The sequence below is a fragment of the Lepus europaeus genome, chromosome 9 (genome assembly GCF_033115175.1).
Source record: "Lepus europaeus isolate LE1 chromosome 9, mLepTim1.pri, whole genome shotgun sequence".
NCBI lineage: Eukaryota > Metazoa > Chordata > Mammalia > Lagomorpha > Leporidae > Lepus > Lepus europaeus.
This window is the reverse complement of record NC_084835.1, coordinates 64820660-64841489: the sequence shown is the minus strand read 5'-3', so window position 1 is coordinate 64841489 and position 20830 is coordinate 64820660. Positions and strand designations below refer to the sequence as shown.

General features: G+C 41.2%; 2 protein-coding genes across 3 annotated transcripts in view; one reads left to right on the top strand and one right to left on the bottom strand.

Moving 5' to 3' along the window:
• The window catches only part of DLGAP1 (DLG associated protein 1), a 396029-nt gene that overhangs the window by 355130 nt on the left and 20069 nt on the right, over positions 1–20830 (bottom strand). The gene's annotated exons all lie outside the window — the stretch shown is intronic.
• On the top strand, positions 5952–6840 carry LOC133767158 (small ribosomal subunit protein eS1-like). Its single transcript, XM_062201410.1, has 2 exons — positions 5952–6011; positions 6715–6840. The coding sequence occupies exons 1-2, from the start codon at positions 5952–5954 to the stop codon at positions 6838–6840; spliced, it is 186 nt and encodes a 61-aa protein (XP_062057394.1).

Genomic DNA, 20830 nt, shown 5'->3' with positions numbered 1-20830 from the left:
GACAGGCAGAGTGGACAAGTAAGAGAGAGACAGAGAGAAAGGTCTTCCTTTTCCATTGGTTCACCCCACAAATGGCCGCTGCAGCCGGCACACCACGCTGATCCAAAGCCAGGAACCAGGTGCTTCTCCTGGTCTCCCATGCGGGTGCAGGGCCCAAGGACTTGGGCCATCCTTCACTGCCTTCCTGGGCCACAGCAGAGAGCTGGACAGGAAGAGGAGCAACCGGGACAGAATCCAGCACCCCAACCAGGACAAGAACCCTGGGGTGCCAGCGCCACAGGTGGAGGATTAGCCTAGTGAGCCGTGGCGCTGGCCATCCATTGTACTTCTTTTTTTCACTCCATCAGAAGGCAAAATTGATATGAGCCTTCCCCACTCCTCACACACACCCACCCACCCACCCACCCACACACACACGGATCTCAAGATTCAAATTTTCAAACCATCTCCAGGGCTGTGAATGACCGGGTCCTGCATTTCCTTCTAGATTTACCTGTACCATCGTGGTCCCTTGGCCATGCCAGGCTCAAATCCAATCCTTTTGTTTGTTTCTGCCTTTGGTCATCCCTCTTCTCAAGACAAGATTCCCTGGACTCATCATCCAATTTATACTGGCCCCCCCCTCCAATCTCATCCCCATTATTACTTCCTCAGGCATCCTTCACTGAACTTCAAGTCTATGTGATAGCATCTCCTTTGTAGGTATTGAGCAAAGTGATCACTAGGAAATGGCATTTGATTATGAACAGACACTTCAGTATGCATATGGGTCACCACACCTTTAGCATCTCTGATAAGACTTGCTTGGGTTGAGCTAATTCTTAGTTAAGTTCACCTTAGAGAGACTTGGCTCCCTGTTAGTCACCTTTCCACTAAGGCAAATGTGAGGGGTGCACTGCATGAGAGAAGGCAGGGACTAAACATTTGGGTTCAAGGACTCAAGGGTGTGATCTTAGGTACCAAATGTCTAGGAGAGTGCAAAAAACTACTAATTGTATATGCCCTAGAGTCCATGGGATCCTGAATCCTGTGGGAAGCTGAATTCAGCCACAGTTCCTTCCAATAAGGAAACAGACAGCTGGGATTACAAACAGTTCACTGCCAGAGAACCAGGGAAGACGTCCCGGAATAATTCAACAGTAGCCCTTACTATGGGAGTAAATTTACATTCACCCTGTGATTGGATTGAATAAATTTTTATCTCATCACTGGACAACAGGGAGCTTGAGAGTCAAAAATCATTTCTGTTTCTGATCATCACTGCATTTTTTCCCTCTATACAGGGCATAGCAATAACACATAACTTTAAAGATTTCTATTTATTTGAGAGGCAAAGAGGCAGAGAGACAGAGATACAGAGAGAGAAAGAGCTCTCATGCTCTGGTTCACGAGTTCCCAAATGTCTGCAACAATTGGGGCTGGGCCATGCCAGAGCCAGGAACTCAATCCAGGTCTCCCATATGGGTACAAAGAATCCAACTAGTTAAGCCAACACTGTTGCCTACCAGTTTCCACTAGCAGAAAACTGGAGTCAGGAGCAGAGCTGTGTATCAAGCCCTGGTACTCCAACATCAGATATGAGCATCTAAACATGCATAATATGCTGGCATATTAAACATGCAGCTAAGTGCCCACTTCAACAGTATACATTTAATGGATATTTTTAAAATGAATTATTGACAGAGTTCTTAAATTGTGGGCTGTGGTGAGAGGTTAATGAGAGTATAACTATTACTATAAAAATAATTTTAAGCGTATGTTCTATATATGATGTCAATACTGATGTTCTTATTTATAGATATGATCATTCTATATCTTCCCTGGCCAATGTGACTATGGTGTCATTATAGCATGAAGAACCATTATTACTCAAAAACATACATTTTGCCTAGAAAATTAGCATGTAATATATTGAATTCAAATATTGTAAGACCTACTAGATTAATAATTTAATTTTCCCAATGAAGATATTTTTCTCTTAAAATAGAGGGGGCACCTAAAAACATTAACCTTGATTTTTTCTACTTAAATTATAACTCCAACAACTTTTGGAAGGACACAGCATCAATGTGAATAATCTTAAAGATTGTTAATAAAACAGTAGCAGCAAAAGACCAAAGATGGACAAGACTTATAAATCTTCAAAGAGATATGTTCTGTATATAATATTTTGATGGGCTTAACTTTGCAACTCAGCATCATTCTAAAACAGGCTGTTAAATGCAGCTCTCTTAGCCCTAAAGGAAGCATTTGAGTTTACTAACAAGTATGCTAAGTTGACTGTGCTTTATTTTTATTTTTGAATATTAACTTGGTTGACAGGTAAACACACACATTGAGCTTCCTTATGCAAAATTAACTTCATAAAAAAACAAGAGGAAATATTTCTAAATGTTAACAGGACTGTTTTTCATAGGAACTGAATTTTCTCACTTTTCCCGGAAGCCATTCCAAACAACAAAAACAACAATGCAATAAAATGAAAAGAAGTGCCCACAAATTACATTTTCAGCAAAAACTTCAGAAAATCCATGAAGGCCAAAGTTTTGAGTCAGGTGGAAAGCCAAGGAGGGGAGTAGTGCTAAAATGGTAGGTAAAAGGGAGGTATGAAGGAATCGAGATACAGCAGAACTCAGAAATAGCCACCGAATGTTCACTCCCCAAAGCAAGGTCCTAAATTAAGAGGAAAGGGCTTTGGAAACACTGGGATTGAGGTGAATGAAATGGCTGTGGAAAAACTGCGATTGAGGTGGATGTTTGGCCTAGTGGTTAAGATGCCTGCGTCCCACATCAGAGTACCTGGGTTTGAGTCCCAGTTCTGGCTCCTGACTTCCTGCCAGTTTAGACTCTTGGGAGAAGGCAGCAATGGTGGCTCGAGTAATTGGGTTTTTGTGGGAGATCTGGATTGTGTTCCTGGCTCCCAGCTGTGACCCTGGCTTGTTGTAGGTATTCAGGGAGTGAAGCAGTGGGTGGAAGCTTTCTCCTTCTGTGTCCCTGCCTCATAGGTAAGAAAGTATAAAATAACAAAGACAAGACTTGGATCAAGACAGTGATGGAGGATGAATAGTGTATCACATTAAGGGCCAGAAAAATATTTAAAAGTATTCCTGAAAGTGACTGTATCATTCGTGCCCCCATGTGAGTGCTGGCCAGTGAAGTGAACCATGAAGCCACTGAGGAGGACCAGAAGTAGGTCTGTTTCTGAGAGTAAAGGCTGTGTGCACAGACACATTATACTGTAAATAACAGAATGTGACTGTACAGCAGCCAAGGAAACCCTTAATAACCTCCTTTTTTAAAATTCTTTTTTATTATTTGACAGAGTTAGACAGTGAGAAAGAGAGACAGAGAGACAGAGAGAAAGATCTTCCTTCCGTTGGTTCACCCCGCAATGGTCACTACGGCTGGCGCGCTGCGCTGATCCAAAGCCAGGAGCCAGGTGCTTCCTCCTGGTCTCCCAAGTGGGTGGAGGGCCCAAGCACTTGGGCCATCTTCCACTGTCTTCCCATGCCACAGCAGAGAGCTGGACTGGAAGAGGAGCAACTGGGGCTAGAATCCAGCGCCCATATGGGATACTGGTGCCGCAGGCGGAGGATTAACCAAGTTGCCACGGCGCCAGCCCCAGTAATCTTGTGATTTTTCTAAGAAAACTCAACTCATTCAAGCAGGTTTAACATAAAAGTAACACACAAACAGAAACTGTAAGAAATATGAAAAAAAAGGGCTGGTGCTGTGGTATAGTAGGTAAAGCCACCACCTATAGCACCAGCACCCCATATGGGCACCAGATCAAGTCCTGGCTACTGCACTTCAGATTCAGCTCTCTGCTATGGCCTGGGAAAGCAATGGAAGATGGCCCAAGTGCTTGGGCCCCTGCACCCATGTGGGAGACCTGGAAGAAGCTCCTGGCTCCTGGCTTCAGATTGGCCCAGCTTCAGCCATTGTGGCTATTTGGGGAGTGAACCAATGGACTGAAGGCATCTTTCTCTCTCTGTTCCTCTTTCTTTCTCTGTAACTCTGCTTTTCAAATAATAAAATAAATCTTTAAACAAAAAAGAACTATGAAAAGGATCAGTCATAAATATCTTGTAAATAATGAAAATTCACCTGAAAAATATGTTGTCACAAAGAATATTAAAAACATAACTAAGGGCTTGTGTTGTGGTACAGGAGATTAAGCTACCACCTGCAATGTCAGCATCGCATATGAGTGCTGGTTCTAATCCTGGCTGCTTCACTTCCAATACAGCTCTCTGCTAATGGCAACTGGGAAAGCAGAAAAAGAAGGTCTGGATACTTGGGACCCTGTCACCCATGTGGGAGGCACAGATGGAGTTTCAGGCTGCTGGCTTTGGCTGGCCCAGTCCCAGATGTTGGGGCCATTTGGGGAGTGAACACAGAATGCAAGATTGCTCTCTGTCTCTTCCTTTCTCTCTGTAACTCTGCCTTTCAAATAAATAAAAAATAAATCTTAAAAAAAGAAAAATTGCAACTCCATATTTCATCATCACTTAAAATAACAATTCAGGTCATCTCTTCTAGAAGTGTCAATTTCACTTCTGTAGATTTAGTTTTAGGTGCTCTATTAGTTCTCACAGATCTGGGAGAAAATATGGTATTTGTCCCTTTGGGATTGGCTTATTTCACTCAGTATGATGCTTTCCAGATTCATTCATTTTGTTGCAAATGACCAGATTTTATCTTTTTTTTTTTAAATCACTGTGTAGTATTCCATAGTGTACATTGACACTGCCCTTGTTTTGACTGTCAAAGAGCAGTTTTGGGTTTTTTTGTTTGTTTTTTCATTTTTTTCTTCATACTATTTGTTGAACTCTTTACTTAACATAGACTTAATTATATGTGTATAAAGTCAATTGAAAATAGATCCCAGTAAAAAATAAGAGTGTGAATAATAGAGAGAGGAGAAAGTTTGTAACTGCAAAGCTGTAGCGTTCTGCATACATTTCTACAGGCTTATTTCTAAGGGTAGTTTTAAAACTTGTCATGGGTCTCCAAATCCCATTAAAATTAGTGGTAAAAATGCCATCTTAATTGTTAAAGTGATCATATTAAGTGTTAAAGTGAACATATAGATAGGATTAAGTCTTAAAGTGATCATATAGATAGGATCAAGTGCCTGGTAATAATAGACATAATTAAAAAGGAGAGAATGTTCCAACATGGAAAGCAGTCCATACAGCAGACTCATATAATGGCAATCACTTTAAGTAACACTCTGACCTCAGAATCAGCCCTTAAGCCTTTCTGGTCTGACTGAAAAGCCCATGAGAACATTTCAGGCATGGAAAGCCAAGACACTGTGGCAAAACATGTTCTACATGAAGGATTTCTGTGAGTGAGACCCCAGCAGAAAGAAGTGGCCATCAAAGAAGGATGTACTCTTCTCTAAAGGAAGGAGAGAACTTCCACTTTGCTTGTGACCTTGTCTAAATACTGACGGAGTTTGTGGACTCAAAAGGGGAGAGGGAAGAGGAGGAGCGGTGGGAGTGTGAGTGGAAGGGCAGGTATGATTGGAAGAATCACTATATTCCTAAAGTTGTACATGAGATTTGTATTCCTTAAAAATAAATTAAAAAACAAGTAAATAAAAAATAAACCAAGAATCAATAAAATAACTACAGCTACAAAGTAAAATCACAAAGCAGAATTATAAGAACTCATGGAAGAAATGAGAAGACAACAGGAAGTTACTGTTAGCTTGCTGGTGGGCAAAAACAGGAAATGAAGGTAAGAAAGATGAATGAAGGAATAAATAAGATTTAAAAAGCAAATAAATGATTTAGAGATGAAAAATAGAAAGTTTCACAACCATGTTTACAGTGCAATTGCATAAAATGACAGAAGGAATAATTAGAGAATATCTGGAAGCATATAGAAGAAACTTTCATAAGAAAATGTGAGAATAGTCTTTCAGCTCTCTGAGCACCACCATGACGGTTGGCAAGAACAAGCAACTTATGAAAGGCATCAAAAATGGAGCTCAGAAGAAAGTGGCTGATCTACTTTTTTTTTTCTTTTTCTTTTTTTTGACAGGCAGAGTGGACAGTGTGAGAGAGAGACAGAGAGAAAGGTCTTCCTTTTCTGTTGGTTCACCCCACAATGGCCGCTGTGGTCCATGCACTGCGGCTGGCGCACCATGCTGATCCGAAGCCAGGAGCCAGGTGCTTCTCCTGGTCTCCCATGCAGGTGCAGGGCCCAAGCACTTGGGCCATCCTCCACTGCCTTCCCGGGCCACAACAGAGAGCTGGACTGGAAAAGGAGCAATCGGGACAGAATTTGGCTCCCCGACTGGGACTAGAACCCGAGGTGCCGGCGCCACAGGTGGAGGATTAGTCCAGTGAGCTGCGGCACCGGCCCTGATCTACTTTCTATTTTTTTATTTTTATTTTTATTTTTTTTGACAGGCAGAGTGGATAGTGAGAGAGAGAGACAGAGAGAAAGGTCTTCCTTTTTGCCGTTGGTTCACCCTCCAATGGCCGCTGCGGCCGGCGCATCGCACTGATCCGAAGCACGGAGCCAGGTGCTTCTCCTGGTCTCCCATGCGGATGCAGGGCCCAAGGACTTGGACCATCCTCCACTGCCTTCCCGGGCCATAGCAGAGAGTTGGCCTGGAAGAGGGACAACTGGGATAGAATCCGGCGCCCCAACCGGGACTAGAACTCTGTGTGCCGGTGCCGCAAGGCAGAGGATTAGCCTGTTAAGCCATGGTGCCGGCCTGATCTACTTTCTAAGAAAGACTGGTATGATGTGAAAGCACCTGCTATGTTCAATATAAGTAATATTGGCAAAATAGTAGTCACAAGGACTCAGGGAACATAAATTGCATCAAGACCCTGATAGTCTCAAGGGTCATGTTTTTCTGAAATGAGTCTTGCTGATCTGCAGAACAATGAAGTTGCATTTAGAAAACTGAAGCTGATTCTAAGGATGTTCAGGGCAAAAACTGCCTAACTTCCAAGGCATGGATCTTCCTGTGACAAAACGTGTTTCATGGACAAAAAGTGGCAGACCATGACTGAAGCTCATGTTGACGTCCTGACTACTGATGGTTATTTGCTTCATCTGTTTCATGTTGGTTTTACTAAAAAAATGCAACAATTAGATATGAAAGACTTCCTGTGCTCAGCACAACAGGTCTGCCAAATCTGAAAGAAGATGATGGAAATCATGACTTGAGAGGTGCAAACAAATGACTTGAAAGAAGTGGTAAATAAATTGATTCCAAACAGTACTGGAAAAGACACAGAAAAGGCTTGCCAATCTATTTACCCTCTCTACATTGCCTTCATTTGAAAAGTAAACATGCTGAAGATACCCAAGTTTGAACTGGGAAAACCCATGGAGCTTCATGGTGCACTGCGTGGTAGCAATTATGGAAAAGCCACTGGAGGTGAGACAGGTGCAATGAGCCGATGGACATGAACCACCAGTCCAAGAACCTTATTAAAATTTAGGCTTTAATGATGATAAATAAAAAGTCCTATTTGTGAAAAAAGAAAGAATGGAGAAAAAAAGGAAATATATTCAAGTTAGGCAAAGGTGATCCAACATATACACAGTCAAAATCTTGGAAGAAGAAAGCCAAAACAATGGAACACAATAATTATCTTAAAGTATGATTCAATAAAACTTTTCTGAAATAAAAAGCCTTGGGGTTACTTATTAAAAAGGCATATATTGTATTAGTGAAAAGTAATCCAGAATGTTCAATTCAAAGACTTACTGCAGACAAATTTTGGGGGATATTCCTTTGGTTTAGCAAAAAAGATTAAGTCAGTTAAGAGAGAGAAAATGAGGTTGATATTGGACTTACCTGTAGAAACATTTAATCTCAGCACACACTCAAGCAGTGTCTTGAAGAAACCAAAGAAAGAGGGCAGGAAGCAAAGATCTTCTTTCTTTTTTTTTTTTAAAGATTTATTTATTTATTTATTTGAAAGGCAGAGTTGAGAGAGAAAGAGAGAAAGACAGAGAGAGAGAGAGAGAGAGAGAAAGAGAGAGAGAGAGAGATATCCCTCATCCTCTGGTTAGCTCTCTAGATGGCCACAATGCCTGGAGCTGAAGCCAGGAGCTTGAGGCTACATCCCATCCAGGTTTCCCGTGTGTGGCAGGGATCCACTGTTTGACCATCTTCTGCTGCTTTCCAAGGAGCATTAGCAGGGAGCGGGATTGGAAGTGGAGCACCCTGGACTCGAACCTGTGCCCACATGGGATGCTGTTATTGCAGGTGGTGGTTTAATTTGCTGCATCACCACAACACTGGCCCAGAACCAAAATGCCAGCCTGGAACCTAAGATTTTCTGTGTGGTCAAGCTCTCCTTCAAGTAGCAAGACTCATGAAAAAAGGCTGCATTGATTAAGGCAGATCTGGGGAAATATTTCTTAGTGATTCCACATGACATAAGGTTCTTATGGGCTCTATAGAGATGCATCTTAGGAATTTTTTTCTATTCCTACTTTTTTGTTGTTGTTGTTAAATCATCAATGGCTGTTAAATAATTTGGAATATCCTTTTTTTCTGTATATTGAGAGAGTCATATGTGTTTTCTCCTTTGATTTCTCAGTACCATGAGTTATGTGATTATCTTTCTTTTTTTATGTTATAGCTGATTTATTTTTAAGAAAAATTTTATTTAATAAATATAAATTTCAAAAGTACAACTTTTGGATTATAGCAGTTTTTCCTCCCACCCTCCCACCTGCAAACCATCCTACCTCCTACTCCCTCTCCCATCCCATTCTCCATTAAGATTCATTTTTAGGCCGGCGCCGTGGCTTAACAGGCTAATCCTCTGCCTTGTGGTGCCAGCACACCGGGTTCTAGTCCCGGTTGGGGCGCCGGATTCTGTCCCGGTTGCCCCTCTTCCAGGCCAGCTCTCTGCTATGGCCCGGGAAGGCAGTGGAGGATGGCCCAAGTCCTTGGGCTCTGCATCTGCATGGGAGACCAGGAGAAGCACCTGGCTCCTGGCTTTGGATCAGCGTGGTGCGCCGGCCGCAGCGGCCATTGGAGGGTGAACCAACGGCAAAAAGGAAGACCTTTCTCTCTGTCTCTCTCTCTCACTATCCACTCTGCCTGTAAAAAAAAAAAAAATTCATTTTTAATTATCTTTATATAGTGATTATCTTTGCTAATGTGACCTTTTGTTACTAAATCACTGCCACATGGTTATATCATTTTACATTATTTTTAATCATTTAACTTATTCTTAAGATTATTAAAATTTTTTGCACCAAGTTCTTGAAAAAAAATTGCATTAGAATTTTCCTTTCTCAAATTGCCCTTGTCTGGCGTAAGACAATGTTAAATCTTAAAGTGAATGAGGAATCTTTTTTGATTTTTGTTCCAATGTCTAGTAGGATTACTTTAAAATTTATTTTACTTATTTGAAAGGGACAGGGAGAGAGAGAGAGAGAGCGAGAGAGTGAGTGAGCGAGCTGGCTCATTCCCCAAGTGCCAACTAAAGCCTGTGGTGGGCCAGACTGAAGCTAGAACTCCATCTGGGTCTCCCGCATGGGTGGCAGGAACCTAAGAACTTAAGCCATCATCTGCTGCTTACCAAATGTATTATTGGGGAAGCTGGATCAGACACAGAGGCAGCTCTTGATTCCAGGCACTCCCATAAGGGATGAAGACAATCTAGTGGCTTGACCTGCTGTACCACATTGCCTGCCCCATAAAATATCCCCAATTTTGACAGTGAAAACATTCATCAAATTATACCTTTAGGTGGGTGAATTAGAAACAAGCTATCTCTTCCTCAATATTTTATCATCATTTGTTACTGCTGTTTTAAAATCTAATAACACCTAATAAAGATGAATATAATATTCTATACACATTAAACCACCCAAGCACACAGTAATAGGGAAAGCAAACATCAACATCATTTTACATGAAGAAAAATGGTCCCAGAAATTTTAGCCGAGTCTGAGGTTGACATGGTTTTCTGACAGGCTTGTACTTTAGTAAGATGTAGAGTGATCATATGCAAAGATCTTCCTTGAGTGCCAGCCAGTCCAAACCCAACGGAATTCACACAATTATGTCACAAGCAAAGAGGGATGTTTCTTTTCTTGGGACAAGATACAGTTTCTCATTTGGGATCCTGCTTATAGTCCTATTCTTTTGTTGTTATTCAACAGATTTATTTATTTGAATTAATACCAGAAATCATAAACAATAACATGGGTTTAGGGTTTTATAATTTACAAATATGTTCACATATACAACTTATTTTATCATCACTGTAATTCTTCAAGGAAAATGAAATCTAGAGAGAAATTTACCTAAAATTATAGCAAGTAAGCAAGTTGCTATGGAAATCTTCATTTTCTGACATTAAATTCCACTACACCTTATTGCTCTCCAACAATTATGCAAGTGATTCTAAGGGTTCGAATCAGACATTTTTAAGTTGTTCAAAATTTATATAAAGGGAACAAATTTCATGTATTTCTTACATACAGTTCTAAGAACATGATACTTTTAATCCTAGCCTCCCTCACTCCTACCCTTCTCCTCCTTTCCGTTCCTATTTTCCTTTTAATTTTTGCAATGACATTCAATCTACTTTATAATTACATGCTTAACCCTCTACTAAATAAAGAATTCAACAAGCTTAAATTAGGTCTGTTGAAGCCGGTACCAGGATGATTTAGGGGGTAAATAATGGTCTTGTTAAACATTCAAAAAACTGCCCTGTGGAAGAGCAATTGGATATATTTCATGTTAAAGGGAGGCAGATTTGGATTCAAAATAAATCAGAATCTGTAAAGGGGGCATCAAGATTGGAAAATACCACTGGGGTAAAAAGACACCCTCCAGAGATCACTTGTGCAGAAAGCTTTGACATGTTGCATGACCATTGGCTTAGTTTGTCTGCTTTCTCTTCAATAAGCAACTGAATGCTTACTGAGACATTTGTAGCAGTGAAAGATTTGGATAGGTTACTAAGTAAATAAGGTGAAAAGGAAAATAAATGCTAAAAGTGAAAGAAGGAATGCAAAGAAAACTGGGGAAAGAGAAGGAACTCAATGGAACAGCAACCACTATTATAGGTACAGAGGTGGAAGAGAGAGTGAAACATTATTAGAAAATTGCCAGTCAAAATAAGGTTGAATGCAGGCCACTGAGGCAATGGCCCAATTTCTTTGTTAATTAGATGAGAGAATTGTGATTGCTAAAATTAAACTGAGATTGAGGAACTCTGGTGAAGTGAGGTCAACAAAAATAGCTAATAGGTGGAAAATTAGTCATTCGAAACCGAAGAAACCTATTACTAATAGGAATTAAATTGTTTACATTATAAAGAAAGGAAAATGACTCATGCACAAATTATTGTATACTACAATGTCGCATCATTTGAAGGCTTTCACATAGTACAAAGAAAATGTTTGCTTTAGATGTATATACGATGGGTTAGACAACAGACCAGAGATTTTTGATGCCTCCTTATCAAAAGAGTAGAAACAGCAAAACAGTGTCTCCGCAAAATAGTTGTTATGGAATGTGTGTTTAGCCTATCAGCTAGGCAGTCTTTATCCCACGCTGGAGGACCTAGGTTCAATTCCCAGCTCTGGCTACTGACTCCAGCTTCCTGCTCATGTAGACCCTGGGAAGTGGTGGTGATGATTCAAGTAATTTAGTTCTTGCCACCCAAGAGGGAGACTTTTGCATTCCTGACTTCCAGCTTTAGCCCAGGTGCAGTCTTATTCATTTATTTATTTGAGAGCTAGAGTTACAGAGAGAGGGAGAAACAGAGAGAAAGGTCTCCCATCTTCAGGTTGACTCCCCAAATGGCTGCAACGGCTGGAACTGGCCTGAACGGAAGTCAGGAGCCAGGAGCTTCTTCCAGGTCTCCAATGCAGATGCAGTGGCCCAGGCACTTGCCAGACCCAGTCTTTTGGCTGTTGCAGGCACTTGGGGAATGAGCCATCAGAAGAGAGTTCTCTCTCTGTCTCTTTGTCTCCTTCTCTCTGTCTCCCCGATGCTTAAATAAATGAATAAAGTCTCTGCAGAATAAACACTCATAATTAGAATAATTATTTAGAGATAATAAGATACTCAAAGTTATTTAGAGATATTAAGATTTACTAGCGTTTTTCTTTGAATTGAAATATGGCACATAATATTTGAAAGTACCAGAAAAAAGTTTTAGCCTTTTATTGAAAAAGACATTCACAGAATCACTCATTGTGGTGGAAAATGGTAGAAACTTTAAATGACAAATAATTGAAAAATGAATAGTATAGGTTTGGTATATTTGCGTACATTTGTGGCTATAATTTGCATTATAATGTTAGACTATTATTACAAATATTAAGCATTTATTAAAATGATCAAAATTATTTTTACCCCATCACTTTAGGGAAATTGCTGGCACATTACTTCCTAACTGCCAAGTTTAATGCTTGCCTGATTGGACCATTTTTTGGTAACTGACATTGTTAAACTTTCCCTGTTTATTTAAATCATTAACTTTGCTTCCATGCCTTTCTGATTTCTTCCTATTTTCATGAACTTTACCATTGCTTACTCCTTTCTTCCTGCCTGTATAGCCCAGGAAATTGGCCTGTGCTCCCATTCACTCTCAAGCTCAACCCTGCTTCCCACGTGATGACTCCCATACACCTTTCCTCAATCTTGACATCTTCCTGATCTCCAGAATCATACATTCAGCTGTCTTCTTTTATTGCTCTCCCTCTTCCATCCCATTCAATCCCGGAACAACCTGACACCTCCACTGCTCTCCATCTTTATTGCTGCTACCCGAATCTGAGCCATAATTATTCCTTGTTCAGTTTACTATAATAACTTCTCGAACAATATCTGAGTAAATGAATGCTTGCCTATGGGACACCTGCAGCTGGTCACACTACAGGCACATCAGATTCAGCATGTCTAGAACTAACCCATGTTCTTCCAAACTTACTCTTCCTCCAATATTACTTATCTCAGTTGGAGGTAATGATATGCCCTCATTTTTTCAAACCTTACTTAATTGTCATTTCTACTCCTCTCTTTCCTGACACCTCAGTCATTCAATCTCCAAATACATGCACTTCTCTACCTTAAATATTTTTCTCTATTTAAAAATTCTATCAGTGCCCTTCCTCACCAGTACAGTAGAGAGCTCCTTAGGGCAAAAGTTATGTCTTTTCAATGGTGTATTCCCAGCCTTTTACAGGGTACCAGACATATAATTAGTGTACACAAATTTTTGAATTAAAAATTACATCCTGTGCAACAAGGGAAAACATATATATGTAATATATAGTATAGATTGTACTTAATTGCAAACATTAAAAATGAATATTTATATGGTCCTGAACTTACAATGGGATTATGTCTCAATAACAGCAATGTAAATTGCAAATACCTTAAGCCAAAAGTACAGTTAATACAGTTAGCCTACTGAACTTTATAGCTGAGCCACACAGCACACAGCAGAGTGTGTTTCCCCCTGACACCACAAGGGAAAGCAAGCTGCCCTTGCGTCTGCTGCCCAGTATCATGCACTATACCTCAGAACATTAGTCTGGGAAAAGACCAAAATTTTAACTTTGAAGTACAGTTTCTGCTGTATCATTTTCACACTGTCTCTTCTTTCTTGGACGAACAGTTTATTGCTCAGCGCATAGCAAGCAGCATGAGCATTAACAGACTTGCTCAGTTCCCCCTGCTCCAGGCCCCAAAGGAGATTACGGCCTCAGATATCTGTGGGGGTGATGGGTGTTACAGCAGAGGAAACCTGTACTGGGGGAGAGGGCAGGGTCTCAGGCTCTATACCCAAACTTCAGCTCATGCTTCCAAAGGTGGGTGCTGACAGCCTCTGTATCAGAGGGATTGGAGGTGAGACATAACAGAACCTAGCCTGTGATAGTGCTAAAAAAATCCTTAGCCAAGCCATAGGAAGCCGGAGACTGTCTGCATTCGCATTGTTATATAGTGGAGAGGGATTTCAAGTTTTCCTGTAAAGCTAGGGGAATAATAAACGATTCAAATAAAAAGGAGCAGCAAATAAGTAAATATTAGGAAAGAGAACTCTTCAGCTAATACAGTTGACATGGCCTAAAACAAGATCCTTCTGCTCTCAGAAGCTCCCTAAGCGAGTTACTACATGACAGACATTGGAAGGCATGGTGTCTACCAGGAAAGGGGTACCAGTTTCAGATGACAACAAGTCGCACTTTAATGGAAAGGAAAATGATGGATCAAATTTTGGGTGCTTATGTTTCAAGGAAAGAGATCAATAAAACTTATGTTCCTTAGAGGTTTTTCCTTGTCTTGAGGTTATAGCTGCATTTTAGATAGGATACGTTAGAGCAGGAGACACTATTTATCCACAACCTAAAAAGTAAATTGCAGTCAAAAGTTAATAATATCTAACATGAATAGCTGTGGTATATAAACGATTACAAATTCTACAAGTGCTCTGACTTGAAATAGTGATTTGAAGGTAGATGTTGTCAAACTCTTTGAGAATAGCATTCTTTAAAAATAATCTTACAAACACAGAATTGATGGTCTTTTCATTTCATTTCTCTATAAACAGAGACCACTACACATATTCCACTGAACTCATTTAGCTGCTATGTGCTAGATGCATGACTTCACATAATTTTCAAGCCAAGCTTAAACAATGGCATTAGGTTAAAGCATAAATCATGTATTAGGTAGTAGGTTCTGTAGGAGGCAGAATACTGGCCCCTCAAGATGTCTAGGTCTTCGTCCACGGCACTGTGAGTGTGTTACCTGAAATGGCAAAGAGGACTTTTGCACATGTGACTAAGTCAATGATCTTGAGATGTGATTATCCTGCATTATAATTGGGTGGGCCCAACATAATCACAAGGGTCTTTGTAAGTCAAAGAAGGAAGCAGGATTATCAGAGAGACATGACCACAGAAGCAGAGATCAGAGTTATGTAATTGTTGGCTTTGAAGAGGCCAGGTGTCAAAGGATGGGTGCCTCTAGAAATTTGAAGAGGCAAGAAAGTCAATTTTCCCATAGAGCTTCTTGATTTTAGCTTGGTGAGATTCATTTCAGACTTCTAATCCCCAGAACTCTAAAATAATAAATGTGTGCTGTTTTAAGCCACTAAGTTTGTGGTACTTCGTTCCAAAAGAAATAGGAAATTAATAAAAATGTTGTAGGGTTTCAGTTACAAATCTGACTAAATGAAGTTAGGATCTCTTTAAGTGTCTCTTAAAGCTATTCTCTTGTTTATTTCATGCTGCTTCCCCCATGGTTTTCAAGCTCAGTAAGAACAGTCTTTATTGAGGCAGTATAAAATATCCTCTTTCCAAACCTTGTTCTATGTCTTTTAAATGTATTAACTCTTTTAATGCTTTTAGTAACCCCATATCCTAAGTGTTCATACAATCTCCACTTTTCCAAAGAGGACATGAAGGCTGAGTTGCATGATTCATGTGGTACAGGTTTTGAACATGGCTTTCTGGAACCAAACTTATGCCTGCTCTTCCAAGAATTAACTTCATGGCCTTGAAATTATATGACTGCCAGTGAAGGTCAAGTCCTCATGAATCTATCATCCATACCCATCTGGAGGAAACCATTGTGGTAGATGGAATTTTGCCTCCCATCATCTCCACTCTTGATTTCATGCTCATGGATTTGCTATGTTTCATGGCAAAAGGGACTTTGCAGATGTAATTAAGGTTATTGATAGGCTATCTCAAAATAGTGAGACTATCTTTGATTAATTTGAGTGGACCTAATGTAATCACACGAGCCTTAAAGTAAGAACTTTAAATTGGGGGCCAGTGTTGTGGTGTAGAGGGCCGCATATGATGCTGGAATCCATAGGAGGGCTAGTTCAAGTCCCGGCTGCTCCACTTCTGATCCAGCTCCCTGCTAATGCATGTGGGAAAGCACAGAAGATGGCCCAAGTGCTTGGGCCCCTGCACTCATGTGGGAGATCTGGAGGAAGCTCCTGACCTTTGGCTTTGGCTTGGCCCAGCCCCAGCCCTTGCAGTCATTTGGGGAGTGAAACAGTAGATGGAAGATTGTCTCTCTCTCTCTCTCTCTATCTCTCTCTCTCTCCCTCTCTGTCTTCCCCTCTCTGTGTAACTCTGACTTTGAAATAAACAAATAAATCTTGAAAAAAAGAGCTTTATATTGTATATAGTTTACCACAATAACATAAAATTTAAAGAAGACAAGGAAGAAAAAGAGAAGGAGGAGAAAGAAGGAGAAAAGATTTCTCAATTGTAAGGCCAAAGAGGGCATCAGGAGACGTGGCAGAACTTGGAGAGATTCAAACTATGATAAGGAATCACTGTGCCATTTGCTGACTTGAAGATGAAAGGCCACTGACTATATCACTGTAAGGAACTGAATGTTGTTATCACCTGAATGCATTTGGAAGCAGAATCTTCCCTGAAGTTTCTAGGTTAGAGCCTGTCCCTTCACTTCAGCCTTGGCAGGCCTTGAGCACAGTATTCAGAGCTGTGCTGTGCCTGGACATCCGACACATGGACACACCCACCTCACTAACCTCCCTTCCGACTGCTCTCTTGTGAGACTCAGAGCTGGGCCGGCCCCTGAAACAACGGCTATGAAGCTGTGCAGTCTATTTCTTCTACTCTTTCTCCCTCCTCCCCACCTTTGATCCTTCTAATATGACGTCTGTACTTGTCTACCTGTACACCCATCTCTATCCATCCACACATAAATGGTGCTTGCTAGGTATGTTTAGTATGAAGGGGTGAGGGACACAGAACTGAATTATTGAGGGGTTAATAGACAATGAAAATTGTTAAGGGAAATCTCTTCCAATATGCATCCACAGAGAGGCTACCAAAGCTTCAGTGATGCAGCATTTCACATGGGAAACATTTATTCTTCTCTATCCTTCCCTTGCTAACCTCAGGTTTGAATTCTTCTTTATCCAACCTCCATAGTGTCTTTTCAGGTATTTTTATGCTTCTTCTTACCTTGACTTGTATTGGGGATTGTTTTACATATCTTTCAATTCCTATCTCCCCTGACTTTGTTGAATACAACTGATTTTCATTTATTTTGTTACTTGATTAGAATTGATCACTCAAGAGCTCCTTTCGAGTAAATCCTATTGCAAGGATTATTTTGCAATAGGATCTCCAAGTTCCAACAGAGAACATACCTAGTTTAGGTATTATGCACCCACATTAATACATCTTTAAAAATCACACATCTTCAAATTATTCTGAAGTTATCACCTGAAAGACTTTTCTAATGAACTGTTATCCAAAGGGAGAAGGAAAATCATCAATTTTACACAAATAAGGAAAAAGCCACATAATTTTTAAAATATCCTAATTTAAACTTGCTAATGGGGCTGGCGCTATGGTTCAGCAAGTTAAAGCCCTGGCCTACAGCGCCGGTATGCCATATGGGTGCCGGTTTGAGTCCTGGCTGCTCCACTTCTGATCCAGCTCTCTGCTATGGCCTGGGAAAGCAATAGAAGACAGCACAAGTCCTTGAGTCTCTGAGCCCATGTGAGAGACCCAGAAGAAGCTCCTGGCTCCTGGCTTTGGATCGGCTTAGCTCTGGCCATTGTGATCATTTGGGGGAGTGAACTAGCAGATGGAAGACATCTCTCTCTCTCTGGCTCTATCTATCTCTGTAACTCTTTCAAATAAATAAAATAAAATTTTTCTTAAAAAGGGGTTAAAAAAAACTTGCTAGTGAATATTTCTTTTGGGGGCACAGTAAAGTCTAAGGATTTCTTTCCAAGAAGATGAACATAAGCACCCCTCCTTTAATTTTCTCATAATTTCAGTAGTTCTCTAATCTCAGAGAGTGCATTCTTCAGGCCCTAAGCATACACAGCTCCATCAAGAACACTTGGATTAGGTGAATGGACATGCATCTGACTTTGTCCCAATTCCCCCTATTTAGCCTCCACCTGCACCAAGGGGTCTTTTCAAGGTAGGATGATTTCAGGAGTCAATGAAGTCTGCAGCTGTGCCAGTTCTGCTTATGGGCTTCCTTAGCTCAGTGAGTGGCAACCCTGAGGATGCTCTGGTCCTGAAAATGCTCTTCCTTTAAAAGGCTGCATTTGGGACTTTGCCTCTGGAAGCTTTTCCAAGGCACCTGCTCCCAATGCTGAGGCAGTCTCTCACTTCCCAAGTTTCAAAGATGACCAGGAGCACTTGGATTCATAGAGCATGGTGAAAAAATATGGCCTCTAGAGTTTGGTAAGTAACCAGATAGGGACAGGCCAGCATGCTTTTGATAATCACAGTTCCCCCTAAAATGAAAGAGGACTTTAAAAAGTAGATACTGGTTGTTATTTTACTTTATTTTATTTTTTTGACAGGCAGAGTGGACAGTGAGAGAGAGAGACAGAGAGAAAGGTCTTCCTTTTTTTCGTTGGTTTACCCTCCAATGACCACTGAGGCCGGCGCACTGCAGCCAGTGCACCGCGCTGATCCAAAGCCAGGAGCCAGGTGCTTCTCCTGGTATCCCATGCGGATGCATGGCCCAAGGACTTGGGCCATCCTCTACTGCACTCCCGGGCCACAGCAGAGAGCTGGACTGGAAGAGAGGCAACTGGGACAGAATCCAGTGCCCCGACCGGGACTAGAACCCGGTGTGCCAGTGCTGCAGGCGGAGGATTAGCCTATTGAGCCGCGGCGCCGGCCACTGGTTGTTATTTTATGAAACTATTGCCTATTATCTGAGAAGGAACTGTATTTAAAATTCACAACCATGTGCTTACTTTTCACACCAACCTTTAAATAGGTTACATTAATTTTCCAGTGGGCCACAGAAAGGCTTAGAACTCACAGGATAGGGTTACAGTAAAACAGAGTCCTAGCTAACACAAAATTTGGTTAGATGCACAGGCAGGTACAGTAGGCAGGAGTATCTTTGGTAACATGCAGCCCATTGCTGCTGGGGGCGGGGGGACAGGCCCTGTCTGGCACCAGCTGTGGGACTGGCCGTGGCAGACATGACTATATATTGCTGGCTTCCGAATCCATTTGCACTTAGATGCAGCAACTAGAGGTGCCAAAACATTATAATTTACAAATGGATGTGAGGAGGAGAAAAGTTTTGCAGACTTGTTTCTTCAAAGAGGAAGAGGATTACTTTCCAAGTGAGCTCTTCAGCAATGATTCCCCAAGTTCAGATTGTCATCCGAAATACAAGGTCTTCAAAAGTTGATGGGAATGTGTGTTATGTAAAAACTATGCATGGATTTCAAAACTTTTTACAGCAAAATAACATCTTTTAATCCAATTTTCTATAAACTTTTGGAAGTTCTCTTTATTATGTAAAGTATTGCCTTGTCAGTAAATCAAGTACAAAATGCAGAGTAGGAGCAGAGAAGGCACCTGAGGGGACAGTGCCAGGACAGACGGGAAGATCAATGGAGACAACTATAGGGCTCGTCCAGTATACCATGGCCAGTGTATAATGAGTGACTAGTAACTTGTGGGGGAGATTCTGTGTAACATCTCAGGCTGGTCTTTCTGTTTCCAGTGGAAAGTTGGTTGCTCTTATTGAAAAGTAAGACCTTTATATAATTGACCCCTCAGAACATCTCTGAAAGATAAGAAAGAGAAGTTAAGAATGGTGGAGTTATTTATTTTATGTCACACAGTGAGGAAGTGGAGGAGTAGGAATTTGAGCAGTAGGAATTCACCTCTCATTGTGCCTCCCTCTCCCAGGGTGGCCACATAGATAAGCACTGGCCAGCTGGGACACCTCTAACCACTGGGGTTTCGCAGCAGAATATTACTGCTTTATGGAAAAGCCCAATCTACTAGAAGTGAATATCATACAAAAGACAAAAAGCAACCACAGCAACACAGTCCTATATACTTTTCTGCAATGATGGAAATGTTGTAGATCTGTAATGTCCACCATGGTAAACAACAGCTGCATGTGAATACTGAGTACTAGACATGTGGATATGGTGACTGAGAGACTGACTTCTGGTTTAAGATTTATTTATTAGAGAGGTAGAGTTACAGAGAGAGACACACACACATACACACACACAGAGACATAGAGAGAAAGTTCTTCCATCTGCTGGTTTACTCCCCAAATGGCTGCAATAGCTGGAGCTGGGGCAATCCAAAGCCAGGAGCCAGAAGCACAAGCCGAAGCACAAGAAGGGGCACAAGCACTTGGGCCATTTTCAGCTTTCCCAGGCCACAGCAGAGAGCTGGATCGGAAGAGGAGCAGCTGGGACTTGAATTGGTACCCATATGAGGTGCCAGCACTGCAGGCAGATGCTTAGCCTACTGTGACACAGTGTCAGTCCCCAAATTTAACATACTGAAATTTAAATGCCATATGTGGCCAGTGGCTACCATATTAGACTGTGTAGAATTTATGTAATTTCAAAGGAACCCTGAAGATCACCTGTCCTCTTTCACCAGATAGTGAAATGCATTTTGCTTTATTCCTAACCCATTCACACAGTTGCTCATTATGCATTCTCAATAACAAGAAACTCCTCACCTTATTTGGGTTCTGATGCCTTTGCTAGAAAAAGCTTCCTAATCTAATAGCTAAATCCTCAGGTATAGTCATGGGATACAGTTAGATTATGCCCCAGGGGTACCTCCCAATCTGCCATCTGTGCTCTTCCGATGCCTGTGGACTTGTAGGTCTTCCAGGGTAGCCCCAACTGAGTCTAGATGCTCTGGGTGCACAGTGTTGCCACTGCCATCCACAGAATCCATGTGATTCTGTTACAGGAAAACGGCGGCGGAGAAATTATTGTTACCTCGGTTCTTTGTCTTGTGCAAAAGAATTATCAAGCGGAAGGCAGAGAGATTTAAAAGG